Source organism: Colius striatus, chromosome 8, assembly GCF_028858725.1.
Source record: "Colius striatus isolate bColStr4 chromosome 8, bColStr4.1.hap1, whole genome shotgun sequence".
Classification (NCBI taxonomy): Eukaryota; Metazoa; Chordata; class Aves; order Coliiformes; family Coliidae; genus Colius; species Colius striatus.
Genome location: NC_084766.1, coordinates 19,761,146 through 19,776,661, shown reverse-complemented (window position 1 = coordinate 19,776,661; position 15,516 = coordinate 19,761,146). Strand labels below are relative to the sequence as shown.

The 15,516-nt window shown below is 40.3% G+C and overlaps 1 protein-coding gene across 6 annotated transcripts in view; it reads right to left on the bottom strand.

Annotated features, from left to right (window-relative positions):
* WDFY4 (WDFY family member 4) overlaps nt 1-15,516 on the bottom strand; it is a 147,037-nt gene that overhangs the window by 92,694 nt on the left and 38,827 nt on the right. For 5 of the 6 annotated variants that reach the window (XR_009819187.1, XM_062001401.1, XM_062001404.1 and 2 more), the window contains exons 19-28: nt 14,468-14,652; nt 10,318-10,549; nt 8,148-8,299; nt 7,588-7,699; nt 7,319-7,509; nt 5,817-5,969; nt 5,310-5,383; nt 4,347-4,508; nt 1,172-1,263; nt 73-172 (exon numbers count right to left, since the gene is read on the bottom strand). Coding sequence is in view for 5 of the 6 variants with exons in the window: in XM_062001401.1 (XP_061857385.1) it covers nt 73-172; nt 1,172-1,263; nt 4,347-4,508; nt 5,310-5,383; nt 5,817-5,969; nt 7,319-7,509; nt 7,588-7,699; nt 8,148-8,299; nt 10,318-10,549; nt 14,468-14,652 (1,453 nt within the window). In the remaining variant the exon portion in view is untranslated. Of the gene's footprint in view, nt 1-72; nt 173-1,171; nt 1,264-4,346; nt 4,509-5,309; nt 5,384-5,816; nt 5,970-7,318; nt 7,510-7,587; nt 7,700-8,147; nt 8,300-10,317; nt 10,550-14,467; nt 14,653-15,516 lie in introns of those variants that run through there. The other variant, XM_062001405.1, reaches the window with a different exon arrangement.

The following is a 15,516-nucleotide window of genomic DNA, read 5'->3' as shown; positions in this document are numbered from 1 at the left end:
CAAGTATCAGCAAAGAGGAAATCTAGAAGATCAAGACACTTACCTATGCCTTCCTAAATTATTTCTACTTACTCAGAGGACAGATGAAGTTTATCTGAACGCATTACATCTAACAACATCTTCAGTAGCTGGTTTCGAAGCCAGATTGTCTTTCCAGATGTTTGGCTTAAGGCTACAAATATCAGAAATTAATAAAGAGTAATGAAGAGTCAAAATACACATTCCATTGCTTTGATGAACAACCTTGTTTGCAGCAGATTAGCCCAGTGGAAGAACTTCTATCAGTCTTTTGTAGAGTAAAAAGATGCAGATATCATACTTTAGATGTATGAAATCCTGCTAAGATCAGAAGACCAGTGCTTACATTGTCAAAGTCCTCTCTTTAGAGTGATTAAGAAGTCATCCAGACTACATGTTGAATAGCAAGCAATCTCAGATTATCTAGAGAGGGAAATATAAGCAGGCAATCTGACTTGTATTACCCACCTGTGATGTCTACATATATAAACTACAGTTATTAATGTGTCCTTAATAAAATATATTGTTTAAAGGTGCAATAACTAACATAGTCTCAAGTGACAATCATAATGAAAGAGACAGCTAACTAGAAGTCCACACACAAAATTCACATAAATACACAGACACTTTAAAAGGTGCACATTATTATTTGATACAATCTTAAGTGTAGCAAGGTTTTCACAGAAAATCCAGGATGCCAGGTGTAATTTTATTCCTCATAGCAGTCCAGTACACTAGTTTTGGTGCAATTTCAATTTAATGGCCTTCATTCTCTACGCATATCTGCAAAACTATGTAGGTTATGGACAATGGAGCTAAAGTACTGATGGCTTATTAGCAGAAGAAGACAAAAGGTGATTTCCCTTAGCAGTAGAAGGATCTTGCAATAAATCAAGCCCTCCTGTATATACACACAGTGAATGTTCCTTCATACTCTTCATATCAGGCCTTTGTAGAAATATAAGATCTCCCCACCATTTCAGGGCACCTCAATGCATCCTGTCCCTTTCCAGATGAAGTCATTTGAACTATGTCTCTTTCTGCCACTGGAGGCAGAAATTCTATGTTGCATTTAGGGTTCATCATGCCCTGGGGAAGAAGGAAAGTACTTTAGCTATCTATCAGAACATATACACCAAATGTAGCTCCTCACCTTCATTGGCCATCTCAGCCACATCATCTAGGCAAATCTGATTTTCATCCACAGAAGAAGGTTTCAAAGTGTAAACAAGGAACAATCCAATCCTTGCAGAGAAAGAGGGAAGCAGTTTTGGTCAGCAAAAAGACAGACATTAATTTCATTGTGTTGAGATTAAATGCAAATCTCAGTACTTGTTAACAATGACTATGAATGACAACTGTTGGAAATTCTAATCATAGAGCTGAAATAGGAATGCAAAAGTTCATAAACTAGAGAGCAGATAAAAAGGGCATCTATCTACAAATGCAAAATCTATTCTACTATGGAAACATTTTTTTATCACCCAATTTTAAAAGTCTTTCACCATGATGAAAACAGTACCGAGTTAAGCACTCCATATGAAAGATTCTGAACTATCTGTGACATTCAGATGTCACTGTTAACATTACTTGGTTTCCAAGCAGACAGAGGAGAGCAGAGAAACCTTAGCAGATACTATGGTAAGACTCCTGTGGGGAGTTTATGTGGCTAAGTTTTGGTAGCAAAGGGGGATTTCTGTGAAAAGCTGCTAGAAGCTTCCATTGTATCTGACCGTGCCAGTGGCAGTCAGTTCTAAGATAGACCCACTGCTGACAATGAGCCAACTGGTGATGGAGGTAACACATCTGGGATTTACTTATTGGAGAAGGGGACGAAGTTGCTGTGCAGATGAAAAACTGCAGCAGAAGAATCACAGAATCATGGAATCTTAAGGATTGGAAGGGACCTTGGACAATCATCTAGTTCAACCCCCCTGCCAGAGCAGGACCCCCTAGAGTAGGTCACACAGGAACTTGTCCATGTGAGTTTTGAATGTTCCCAGAGAAGGAGACTCCACAAACCATCTGAGCAGCCCGTTTCAGTGTTCTGTCACCCTCAGTGAAGAAGTTTTTCCTTGTGTTTCTCTGGAACCTCTTATGTCCTAGCTTGTCCCCGGTGCCCCTTATCCTATCATTGGACATCACTGAGAACAGATTGGCCCCATCATCCTACCCTTTACATATTTGTAAACAATGAGATCAACCCTCAGTCTCCTCTTCTCCAAGCTAAAAAGCCCTATCTCTGCAGACATGAAGGCCAGTGAAGGAGGTGAAAGAAGTACCCAGGCACTGGAGAAGACATTCTCCTGCGATGTGTCATGCAGCCCATGGTGAGGCCCTGCCCCTGCAGCCATGAAGGCCACAGGGGAGCAGAGATCCACCCACAGTCTAGGAAAGACCACACAGCAGAGCAGGTGGGTGCCCGAAGGAGACTGTGACCATGTGGGAAGCCTATACTGGAGCAAGTTCCTGGCAGGACTTGGGAACCTGTGGAGAGAGAAGCCTACACAAGACCAGGTTTGCTGTCAGGACTTGTGACCCTGTGGGGGACCCATTCTGGAGCAGTTTGCTCCTGAAGGACTGTTTTCCCCATGGATGAGACCCACATTGGAACAGTTCATGAAGAACCATACCCCATGAGAAGGGCTAATGTTGGAGAACTTCATGGAGAATTGTCTTCTGTGGAAGGGACCCCACACTATAGCAGTGTGAAGAGTGAGGAGTCATTCCCTAATGCAAAACCAACAGCAAAGACCATCCATGATGAACTGATAGTAACTGCCATTCCCCATCCCCCTGCCCTACTGGGATGGAGGAGACAGAAACCTGGGAAGAAGGAAGGGGTATGGGGAGATGTTTTAAGATTAAATTTTTATTTCTCATTTCCCTAATCTGTTTTGATTGATTTTTAATAAATCAAACTAATTCTCCCTGAGTTGAGTCTATTTTGCCCATGATAATTGCTGAGTGATTTCCCTGTCCTTATCTTGACTCGTGAGCCCTTTGATATATTTCTCTCTCCCCTGTCCAGTTTAGGAGGGTGAGTGATAGAATGGCTTTGATGGGCACCTGGCACCCACCCAGGGTTAAACTGCCACAACTGGCAATTTTTCACTTGTAGTTTGCTTTAACACATTACCTGATTCTAAGGATATATAGATTAATGTCAGACATACATTTAGTGAAAGTAAATAAAATTCTCCTGCCCACAAGAAAGGCATTTCTTAAGGGACAGTACAGCACTAGTTCTGCAGGAACAGATCACACAGCAATTTCCACTGAATGTGTCAAAAGTCTGGGAACAGCATAAACCCAAGCACCTCTCAGTGCTACTGAGAGTCTACTATAGGCTCTACTGTCCAGGAGCTGGAAGGATATCCACTCACTCAGCACTCATGGACATGACAACCAGCTGAATTACTATGGAATAAGAAATCATGGTATTTTAAGAAAAATGCTCATTTACACTTCTTACCAAGAGGCAAATTTGCTATACTAAATCTACTACTCACAACTGTATGGAAAAAGAAAAGGCTAATTCATACAACCCCAACATAGGAACATACATACAGGTAATTCCACAAAACAGCTGGGAAGCTGTATTCCAGAGCAACTATTTGAGGTGCTCATAGTCTCCAAGAGCTAAAAGTTGACTGCAGTGATCATGTTTGACATGCAACTCTGTTTTTACATTTTGTTTGAATGAAGTGTTATAAGAATAGAGTTTTCTCTCATATTAGGTGGCTGTAGACAGTACTATTTGGACCTTTCTCAGTTCATAGGCTACAGGCTGATGCAAATTGTCTGGGAATAGAAAATGGAACATTGCTTACACTCAGTGGAAAGCAAAAATGGATTTTATTGCTTTGCTTCATGAATTTCTGACTAACATATCCTAACTGATAGAAATTCAGGAACAAAAAGGATAGTGGGTTATAAACTAAACCAAGAGAATTAAGTACGTAGTTGATTGGGGCCAAATTGCAATACTAAGCAATTGCTCTAGGGGTAGGCTTTCATGAAACCAAATATTAAGCACAGACTTTGAGTAGTTCCAGTCACACCAGCAGAATTGTTTGTGCCATCACTGTAAGGGTCATCACCCAACATATCTACACACAAATACAAGGTTGGACTGAACTCTGTTTCAAAGGCATAAAAGTTTTTCTGTGAGTGAGGATCCTAGAGTTGCCAGACATCTGGGGGCTCATACCAAAGATGAAGTGAGGTGAGAGTAGTTCTACTACAGAGTTCTCTCCAACACTAGAAGGGGTACAGCTCATCTGCAAACTAAAAAAAACCCCAAAAACTATAGACTTGAAGGTTACCTGATAACATCCCTTGTGTTAAAGTATCCTTGTAATAAATGGCAGAGAATTGTGCAGGCCACAGTGATCCGGGAGTTACTGATTTCAGGATCATTGAAGAGGAAAATGAGCTTGGGCACCGTTTGCACCTGGTAGGCAACTGCAGCATTCTGACATCCATCTCTGTAAGAAAAAAGCACAGTGACTATTAAAAGTTTTACTGGAAAGAACGAAATTTGCTGGGTTTCAGATAAAAGGATTCTCAGATTGCACTATCACTTTGCACCTTCGCCTTCCAATGTTGCCTTGGCAACATTTCAAGCATTGTCAGACAAATTGAATATGTGTCAGCAATGGACATCTGAAGATTTCTTTGTGTGTTCTTGACCCTTCCCATCTACTCCCTCCTCCAGAAACTGCTGCATTTCAACTAGTTCAAAGAAGACAACATTATTGAATTTTCAAGCAGTGAGTTGGTGGTAACAAATGCTATTCCTGTAAAACTCAGCTGGAGATATCAAAGAGAGCTTTCTGGTACCAAAACCAAGGTATCTAGCATCCTGCTTTACTCAGCCGCTCTGCCATGCTAAGTCTTTTCAGATATATTTAGCTGTACTATAGCTGATTAAGAAAGTATACTGTTATAAAAAAGTCTTCCTAGGTTGTGTTTTGGTTTTAAACACAAATGATAATTATAAAATAATATTTCATACTCATTCAATCATTCGTATTACCCCCTTCCCCCCAGCAGACAAACTTTCATTGTTCCATGTGAACCAAGTCACCCAATAGCTTTTCCCAGCCTGACTCCACAGTCACTAGTGATAAAAATCACTAACTCAGACCTTGAAAGAGTAATACAGGAATGATTCACTGCCAAATTTCAACTAGGATTGGACCCTTCATATCCACCTCACAATTCCAGCTACAAGTTACAGATGAGCTTGTCCAGCATGCTTCTGATTCAAACACTAGCTTGTATACCTGGAGGATTGCAAGATCTCCACAAGATGTGAAAAAAGAGCAAGGTCAAGATTTTCTGGTGCTTTCATCCAAAGCTGAAAGGCAAAGGAAAGAAAAGCTTTTATTGCTCTGTTGAGAGCACAGAACAGTAATGTGTGGCAGAGAAACAGTTACAAGTAGTTCAGGGACGGTAACATCAGAAACTCTCAGCTGTTTCTGTAATCACAACCTGCCAGGCACTGGGAAATCCTTGCCCATGTGAGGAGCTGCTGGTCCTGAGCTAGCCCTGATTGCTTCACAGGGTCTGCAAGAATACTCCAGAAACTGCACTGGAGCACAGTGGGGAGCCACGGTGACAGAGGACCTGCCATTCCAGGAGCTACCACCTTCCCAGGTGAGCTACAGTGTGGAGAATCACCACATGCCACCCCAATATTGTATCCAGGAGGTGCTGTGACAAACCAAACCTCGTACTATAAAGCCATCTTAAATACAAGCAAACCCACAAAGTAACATCACCAGTTTTACCTCAAAGTTGCAGAGTACATACTGGAATGCACTACAATTCTTGATGACTGAAGACTCAAAGCCAAGCTCAGCTGTGCCAACTAGGGAGAACATTAACTGTAAAATCCTGTTGTTTAACAGCTGTGTCTTCCTCTTCAACAGATAGGTCAGCAACTGAAGAAAAAAGAAAAGAAAAGAAAAGAGACTTAAGTATCTGCTGAGTATAAATCTGTATTTATAAACTAACATAACCTTATTTTTAAATCAAAGACAAATGCACAAGTTACTTGTCTATAGTAGTTACGCATGCACACAATTACATAAGCATCATGAAGTGAAGATTTCAGTCCAGCATAAATTTTTTTTTTGCAGTAAGTGAAAGGGTAAGATTTTTAAGGAGTTTCACAACTCCTTGGCATTGAACAGGAGCAAAACACATGCCATTTTCTTTTAAATGGAATTTACCAAAAGCAATATAACAAACATAATTGTAAATAACTGCAGTTGGTTTTCTACACTGTTTTTCATGGATGTCATTTTAGTTGCTTGAAAAAGGTGTTAGTTTTAAAAAAATACAGTATGTTGACCTTTCCAAACAAAAGATATTGTATGAAACATTGCTAGTTTGTCAACTAAGTTTACCTTTGATTATTCAATGAATAAGTTGAGAGGAATAGACATTCATTTCAAAATACATATCAAGCCACATTTTTTTTAGTTGGCTATTCAGAAAAAACAAGTTTCAGATTTCCAAACAGAGCAAAACCAGTCTGTTGAAACATGATAATCAGTCACATGGAGAGAATGCTATTTAGCACAAAGTCTAAAGAACAGCTCATACACAATTTAAAGTCTGACATTTACCAACAAGAAAGGACTGGGCAAGCAATATTTAAGTGTGCTAAATATATTCATATGAACTAGGATCAATTTATGAATGATTCAAAAATTGGGGAAATTGAAAGTTTATAATAAATCATTCATGAAGTTCTAATGTTAAGAGTATTGTTTAGAACCATCTCTGTTTAAGAGTTATTTCTGTTCCATAAGGCTCTGCTTAGTCTACACAGTATAAAGTAAGATAGACTCTATGACACTCAGCTGAAAATTTGTTGTTAGTCCTGCACTGGACAGTATGTAAAGAGGAATCTTAGATCAAATAAGACAAGGGAAGGAAGCAGATCTGTCTAAGAAGTGGTCCCTTTTTGGAGGGATGAAGTGTGTTGGGGGTTACTCACAAATCTGCTGTACTGGCTTATTTAGTTTATTAGATAACATCTGACCAAGAGGTATGTTTCCTCACCTTCCCATCAGCAGATATACTCTTATAGAGGTTCTCAAACATTCTAAGCACAGGATTTAGAGCACTATGCTACACCTCCCTCTCAAAGATCTTGTAACTTACAAAGTTCCAAACATAGGTGCTAATAGCCAGGATACATTTGGTTCATTGTTATTGATAGGTTTGGAAGTTCTCCAAGGGAAAGACTATAACAAGAATGAGTGAACAAAGGAGTATCTACCTGGTATCCATGCATGTGCCTCATCAATTTCTCACTCATTGGACTACTGTTCAGGACAGAATTCAGGACTTTTACAGCTGCATACATAGTGTGATCATCATGGGCCATAGCAATGAGTCTCAGGAGAATGGCAGGGCCTCCAATAAAATTCAGGCTAGTAGCTGCTGGAAAGGACTGGAACACTCTTACTCCTAGGAAATTGCAGGAAATTAACATGGACTATTCTTAGACAGCGAAAGACCTGAATCTTAAAAAAATATGAAACTTACCATATTGTCCCACAGCAACTGACCCAATAGTCCGCAAAGAACCTGAGAGGTGTCCAGCAATATTTTTAGCCAGGAATATTGGAGTTGAACTGTCCCGGGAGTTAATACCAACCTAAAACAGATTAAAAACATCCTAAGAAAAACACTCCAACAATTTAGATAATTACTTTCAGACTAGGAAAACCATCTTTTTTTTTTCTTCAAAGTTGATTATTAGGACAAACATTCACTCACCTAAAGTATCCCACAACCCCATTACTTTCACCTATCCTTATGCTGGAATAGCATTAAGAAATCACAGACTTCAGCAAATTGTCATTAGACTTGAGAACTATGGTGTCTGTTGCTGTTTCAAGAAATGCTTGTTCATACTGTCCAATTTATTCCTCTTCACGGATGGAAACAAAACCATGAATAGAATGGAGTTAAGTAATGGGAAGAAGAGCTGGGAAAAAAAAGTCACTGAAGGTATGCAACTAAGACAAAATTACAAACTTTGCTCTAGGAAACCAGTCAGAAAAAAGAGGAAATGTTTAAGACAAATGAGGGACATATGTGACCTCTTTGGCAATCAGCCGGCCATCCACTTCATTGTAGGAGCTCTTTACATCTTGGACTGTGGTAAGAGAGGAACATGTGGCATTGATTCCAAAAGAAATCTTCTCTTCTGCCACCAGAGGTATAGGATTATGATCGCTGTACTGGTTCTCACCTAAAACGAGACTATGAACCTCTGAGGAACTTGGCATGCTCAACATGTGAGACAGTGGAGAGGCAGATGAAAAATAACTGGAGGAAAACAACAGTTCAGATAGGAATTTGATTTTGACTCAACTATAATCAGAAAAAATCCCTCACCCTTTGCCACACATTCCCTGGTAGCTCGCCAGTGTAAGCACCAACAGGAGATGTGCTTGGCTTGTCTCTAGTTACTGCTTTGTGTACATCCTCTCCCAGTATCTCATGAAGCTCAGAGAAGTCCAGAATAAACCTTTCTCTGTCCACACAATATAAACAAATTTTCTGGGCAGAGAAAACATTTCAGAGATCTTCGATGTTACTGGGAGTTATCTCAGGGGCACTAGGAGCAAGGATTCATGTGGAAGAATAAAGAGAGAGGCAAAAGCTCAGAACTGCCAACTCACAACATATGGGAAGCTTCTAAAAAGTACCAGGTTCAGCAGTTGCTGAAATTGCATGAAATTCTCACATGCTTTTCTTTAAAGAATTTTCTATTCCTGCTCACACTTAGATGTGTACGTTTTTAAAAAAAACACTTGTATTTTTGACAATTTTACGGACTGGGAAAACAGGTGATTTATGAAACTGTTTACTTGTGCCGCTGACACAGTCCTTTTAGGCAAAAAGGACTAGCACACATTTAATACAAAGATGAAATAGAAGTAAATGCCCCAAGACTGTATCACCTACTCTAAGTCCATATCCTACTCATTCCAGTAGGATATGGACTTACGGTTAAGTCTCCATACAGCTGTTGGAAATCAGCAAGGAGCAATGAGATACTGGTTAGATGGGACACAACACTGCTGAAACTATTCAAAGTGTTGTTCCCAACAAGGTCATAAATCCTTTTTAAATCCACAATATTTGGGGGTTTTGTACTGAAACATTTTTTTTTTAAAGTCAAAATTTCCACCAGAAAAATTTTTTGGGTGTTTTGATGGAATAGAAAGATTTTAGGCACCACCTCTCATGCCTGCCCTCACTCTACCCTCCTCCGAAAAGAGAGAGGTGAGGAAGCAGGAAACGAGATTTCATATTACAACTATGAGATCACATCTTGTATAGTTCCTTGTAATTTCCCTGCATCAGGGCATCACTGTAGGCAGATGGCCACAATCCATGATTAGCATCGAAGTCCAGCGAGGAATATCAGCATGCAGAAAACAGGCACCTCAGACCTCATAAAGACTCAACACTTCAAACTGAATCTTTCTGACTTCTATTGTTAATATTTCTGTTTCAGAGTTATATTTTGATATCACTTCTCCTTCAACAACCCCTTCCTATGTTTGACTTGGAGATTTCTTTTTGCGTAGGTAGACAGTACTTTCAGCCAGTCTTTTCACTTTGCTTTAGACTCAAGCGTCACTAGGTGAGATTATTCTGTTCCTTTCAAATGGAAAATGATCACCCCATTCTATCCTGAGCTCTAATACAGAGGTGAATACAGTACTTGTTGAATAAACAGTAATCAATAACTGAAATGTTTTGTCTGCCTGTTTAATAATTGAAACTAACAGTATACTTTAGTTAAAAAGCCTCTTCATTAAATGGAATGTAACTTACTCCCCTATTCCTCTCTCCTGTGTGCTCTCTCCTACTCCACAGGCATTTGCAATTAAAGACAATGCTGCTTTTTCTGCTGTGTTTTTTCTGAGGCACAATAAATGCAGAACGTGTCAGTTTAAGCTGCTGCTTTAATGTTTGTCCAGAAGAAATTGCAATCTTACATCTCCTCAAGGACACGTTGTCCATCTTTACTCTCCAACTCTCTCTGCTGTTTGATTCCTGCACTCCTATTTTTCCCCAGCTTACAGTATGTTACAAGATCCTCACAGTATCTTACTACCACCTTGTACAACACTTTGTAACAGTGTTCTAGACTTTTAGAGCAAGCTCTAGGCATAGCTGCAATACTAACACAGATTATAGGAATAAAAAGAGCATAATCCTGACAAACAAAGAGTGGTGGATATTATCACTTACCTTGAAGCTGTACTGCTTGGAAATTGCTACAATACTGTGGGCCAAGCTTATTAATCACTTCTATGGTTTCTATGGAGATGGCTTCTTCAAACAAATAGGTAGGGCCAAGTCGCCAGGTCAAGGAGGACTTTTGTTTCCAAATTCGAGGTGTAGATATGTACCCATAGACATCAACAAAGGAAGATGGTTCCATGGAAATACAGCTACCTGGTAAGGACTGGAGATACTGCATCTGCAACAGAGGAATAATTCACTGAGAGGATCTTAAGGTCTTTCTCATGGTTTAGCAAGGAGCTGTTTTTGATTGGTAACAGGGGGAGCAGGTGGCAGTGAAGACCCAGTAAAGAGTTTTTGGACTCTCCCCCAGCTCTTGGGTTCAGACCCACCTCCAGCCCAGCTGGTCCAATCTGGTGCCTCTGTGATCACTATTTAGGGACGGGAATTTGAAGTTCTGGCAGGAGGTGTAAGAGTGACACAAGATGGAGGCGACCACGCGGACCCCACAGTCAGAGAAGGAGGAAGAAAGGAGGATCACTAGACCAGAGACCCCTCTGCAACCCATGCAGGGCCATGGCAGGACTGAGAGCCACCAGCAACCCGGACGGGCAAGAGACTGTGTGGGGAGACGGCCATGGCACAGGGCATGCTGGAGCCTGCGCGCCGCAGAGCAGCCCCACACGAGAGGCAGAGAGGAGCTGCAGCCTCTGGGATAAATGCACGTCGGGGCAGCCCGTGCAGGGCTGCCGTGTGTGTGAGGTACCCCAGAGACTTTCAGGGAGGACTGGTGCTGAGTCCACCTGCCCTGAGGAGAGACAAAAGGCAGAAGCCATCAGGAATAGACTGACTGAAACCCCCATTCCCTGCCTCCCTGGGCCGTTCAGGCGGAGAGGAGGTAAAAACACCGGGATCTGGGCTCTGAGCCCAGGAAGAGGGGAGGAGTAGGGAGGTGGTCTTAAAAGGCTGGTTGGACTCTCAATCGCTGTACTACTCTGTGTTGTTTTATTTTGGTTATGTTTTGGGGTTTTATGGTTATATTTTAGTTGGTGTTGCATTAAATTATTTTCTGTTTTCTTCCCCAATCCGAGTAGCCTGGTCTGTTTTGTCCTGGACATTAAGGAGCAATTAAGCTCTCCCTGCCCTGTGACAATCTTCAGTTCTTTAGTACTTGAGGCTAATCGTGGTCTTTTTATTCCCTGATGGGCCTAAACCGGAACAATCTTGTCCCTGGAAGTGAGTGCCTGATGTCTCCTTCCTCAATAAAGTCTCAGTCAGTGCAACACAAATATCAATTACTATTTAGAAATTGACTTTCAGAAGTAACACAAACGTAAGCTTTTTGGAAAGTCCAAGCCTCTTTTTTTTTTTGTTCAAATATCACAGTCTAAATAATGTCAAGTTTTAGTAAAGAAAAACCCTATAATGACCTCTTGATCTTCTTCTAAGCTGCGTAACTGAGACTAACTTTCAACACAGATAACAAGTTCCAGATTGCACCTAGTACTAGGCACCTAAAGAAAAAACAGTTTTTAGAGAGGGTAGAGTGTCTCTCAGAGCATCAGTTAGCTTCAGTGAAATTGACATAGTTTGCAAAACCAGTTATTTTTGGTATCTAAATAAAGATTCAGTGTCCTAATTTGAGTCTCTTAAATTGTTTAAACATGGATAGCTCTAGTAAGAAACAGTTGGAATTTTTTGGTCAAGAGAAACTATATTGTACTTCAAGGCTTAGCCTTGCCTTTAACAATTTGTGTTAGGATGAGAGACTCCTTGCATTTACTCATCTCAGACTACTGAGATGTAGAAGATGATGCAGGTCAATACTGGGAGGTGGGGCTTGAGCGAACAAATATTAGGCTTGATGCAACGTAGTAATCCCTACTCCCACTCCTCAGCTCCATGATCCAAAGATAGATTGTGGTGTTGTTAACAACCTTTGCACAATTCTAATTTCTTACACAATCATTCCTTCACCATATACATCAAGATAAAGACTTGCATCACGTCAGAGACCTCAGCACTGGGGCAATCTTTTATTTACTGAAGCCTTGTTTTATTTATTATGAGCTGTTTCACTGTATGTTAAACACATTTGCTGTGAATTCTTTAATCAAATGCAATGCTTAGGCCTAGTTTTATTGATGACTTTCAGTCTTATTTGAGGGAAGGCAAATTAAATTAAATTTTCATTCTTGAAATGGATATAGGTCCCAAAGGGCATTTAGAAGACAGATCATTTTTCTCAAGTATAGGAAAGAGAATATTTGGAATTAAACAGGTTGCTTTTACAATGAAGGTATAAAATACACAAGAGAGCTTTGCATGTGTTGAGATTGATTTAAAATATGTGAACAAGAAGGAAGAGACCAAGGTTATAAGTTTCAATTAATAAAAAGATTTCATTCAAAAACAAACCAAAAAAACCAGCAACCACAACTGCAACAAAAATAGGCTGCATTTTTAACATCATCAGCATGGGGCTTTACACTCCAAAAAAATCAATTCTCAGAAATAATATGAGATAAGCTTCAAAGCCAAGAGCATGATGACAATATAAACCAGAGGTTTTTTTTCATTTATCCTGTAGGTTTAAGTTCTTCAGGTGCATTTGAATTGCTTTCATGTGATCTCATGCAACTTAAGAAATTCACCATTTGAGAACCAATTCCTATGCAACAAGATCATAAGAAATGATACACTAGTGTGTACTAGCTACACCAACATTTGCAATGAACTCATGATTGACATATTTGAAATTTACAAAGTTCTCCTAATTGAAACTTTAATTTCTATCAATTAAAAAATGAAGTACCATTTCAATTCAAGAACTATCTCACACACTAAACAACTAACCTAGAGAAACGTCTATCTGTTCCTGAATGCTTTGACTGCCAGTGGGGAAAAGGACCACTGACTCAGCTGATTATTCAATGCGAGAAACAGAAAGAAGACAGCTTGAAACAGGCTGGTGCAAGATGCTTGAGGAAATTCTATTCACCTTGGAATTCTAAGAACTGCCCAGTCACAGAAGCTAATTTCTCAGTGACCCTTCCACTTTTCCAGGCCTTTCTTCAATATGCAGGCTTCCTAAATAACTCATCACCTTTGCAGGTATTGGCCTAACTACAAAGCACTTTCAGTTTACGTTTCTCTGGTCACACCTTAATGTGACACATCTTTTACTGCTGACAGCTTCTGAAGATCTTGAGTTATAGTGAGTCTGGGATGGTAGTGATTTTCCACAGCAGCTCTTGCAGTGCTTACTTACTGCTTACTGCTGGTATCAATGTTATGACTACTGCTCGCATAGCATCAGGGCTGTCCCTCCAGCATTCCTTCCCCCACCTTCACCAATAGCTGTGGGTGGGCACAATCTTGGGAGGGACCACGGCCAGAACAGCTGACCAAGGAGATATTCCATGCTATATGACGTCAGCTCAGTAATATAAGCTGGGGGAGAGGAGCAGGAAGGGGAGGCAAGATTCATATTTGGCCTTCCAAAAGCAACCGCTATGCGTACTGCAGCCCTGCTTCTCGGGAGGTGGCCGGACATCACTGCTGATGGGAAGTAGAGAGTAACAGCTTTATCTGCTTTTGCTTTGCTTCCCGCACGCAGCTTTGCTGTTTCTTTATTAAACTGCTTTTATCTCAACCCACGAGACTCATCTTATTTTCTTCCCTCTCTGGCTTGCCGAGGAGATGGGTGATAAAGCGGTGTGGTGGGGATCCAGCCAGGGTCAGACTACCATATGAGTGTAAACAGAGATTCTCAAAATCACTAGTCAACTAAAATTTTGTTCTAAATATACAGCTGAATTTCATCACCATAACACTGAGCCACCTGAAAATTATGTAACCCAAACTCTCAGATGAGTGTGATCACTCAAGTTTCCCTGGTTATCCATGTGTGAAGGGAGGAGAGGGGAACTAGTTCATAGCATCAATATAAGATTAGAGAATTCCAAAGAGCAGAATACACCCTGTTTTGTATGTATTTCTGACTCCACTCATGGAATGTGTTACATATGAAAATCACTATGCTTTCAATCTCTCAGATTAATAACGCAAACTCATGGTATGTGCATGGGAAGATAAAAATTAAAAGCAATGAGAGGCAAATTTCAGGCATAAGATATGTGCAGAGAGCCTTTACCTTTGCAGACCCAAGCATCTGGCCATTTATATAAGCTGACACAATGCAGCTCTTCTTTGATTCCTTATCAGCTGTCACTGTGAGATGATGCCACTGGCCAGTGACCAGCAGCTTGCCACAACCGAATTGGACTTGCCCCGGAAATGAGGAGGGATTTAGGATCTCACCCTCAGGTTCCATGATATCTGTAACAGCAAAAACAGAGGGCAGTCAACAGAAAGTCTCTCTTACCTTCCTCTGTCTCTGGAACACAATTATCAAACGTTGCACAAAGAACATGACTCACCGAGTATAGAGTGATTGGGTGCTAATCCATTCAAAGTCTTTAAAATATTCCCTGAAGTTCTACTATCAGGACCTGAGACTTTCACAACTCTAAAGATTCCTCTAGCACAGTGTGCTGTACACTCAAATAACATGTGCTAGTTGACTCAATGCTGCAAAACTACACTGAACTAGGGCAAACTCAACACCTTATCTATTTCAATGATATTCACCGAGTTAGCTGACACAGAAAAAAAATTCCTAGAAAATTCTATAGATGATAAAACTGTGCATTAATTTGTAGTGTTTAAGAAAAGAGACACATGGGGATTTTTAACATCATCTAAGGGAATCAGTGCACTCCCACAATGTCAGCTGTGCATGAAAAATCCCAGCTACTATTCTCACTCCACTCCCAACTTTCTTTGAAATGTTCAAAACACATTGATTTTTGAAGTACATGCTGTACTCAATAAGGAGAAAGTGATAAATATCAACAAGGGAAAAATATTAATAGGTTGTCATGATAGAAGACACTCTAAAAGGAAGGAAAGGAAATGAGACTTTTGATTAGGAAGCTAGATTATTCCCAAAATCTTTAGTCATATTCTCCAAATCTGCCTACTGCCACACAGAACGGTAAGGAACCAACTGGTTCAATCTAGTCCCTACAACTGCATACAACCATATAAAGGACATTTGAAAGTTTTCCTCCTACAGCAAACTTCACACTGAAATATGACCAAAAATTGCAATCACAACAGACTGCCAGAAGAAAATCGAAG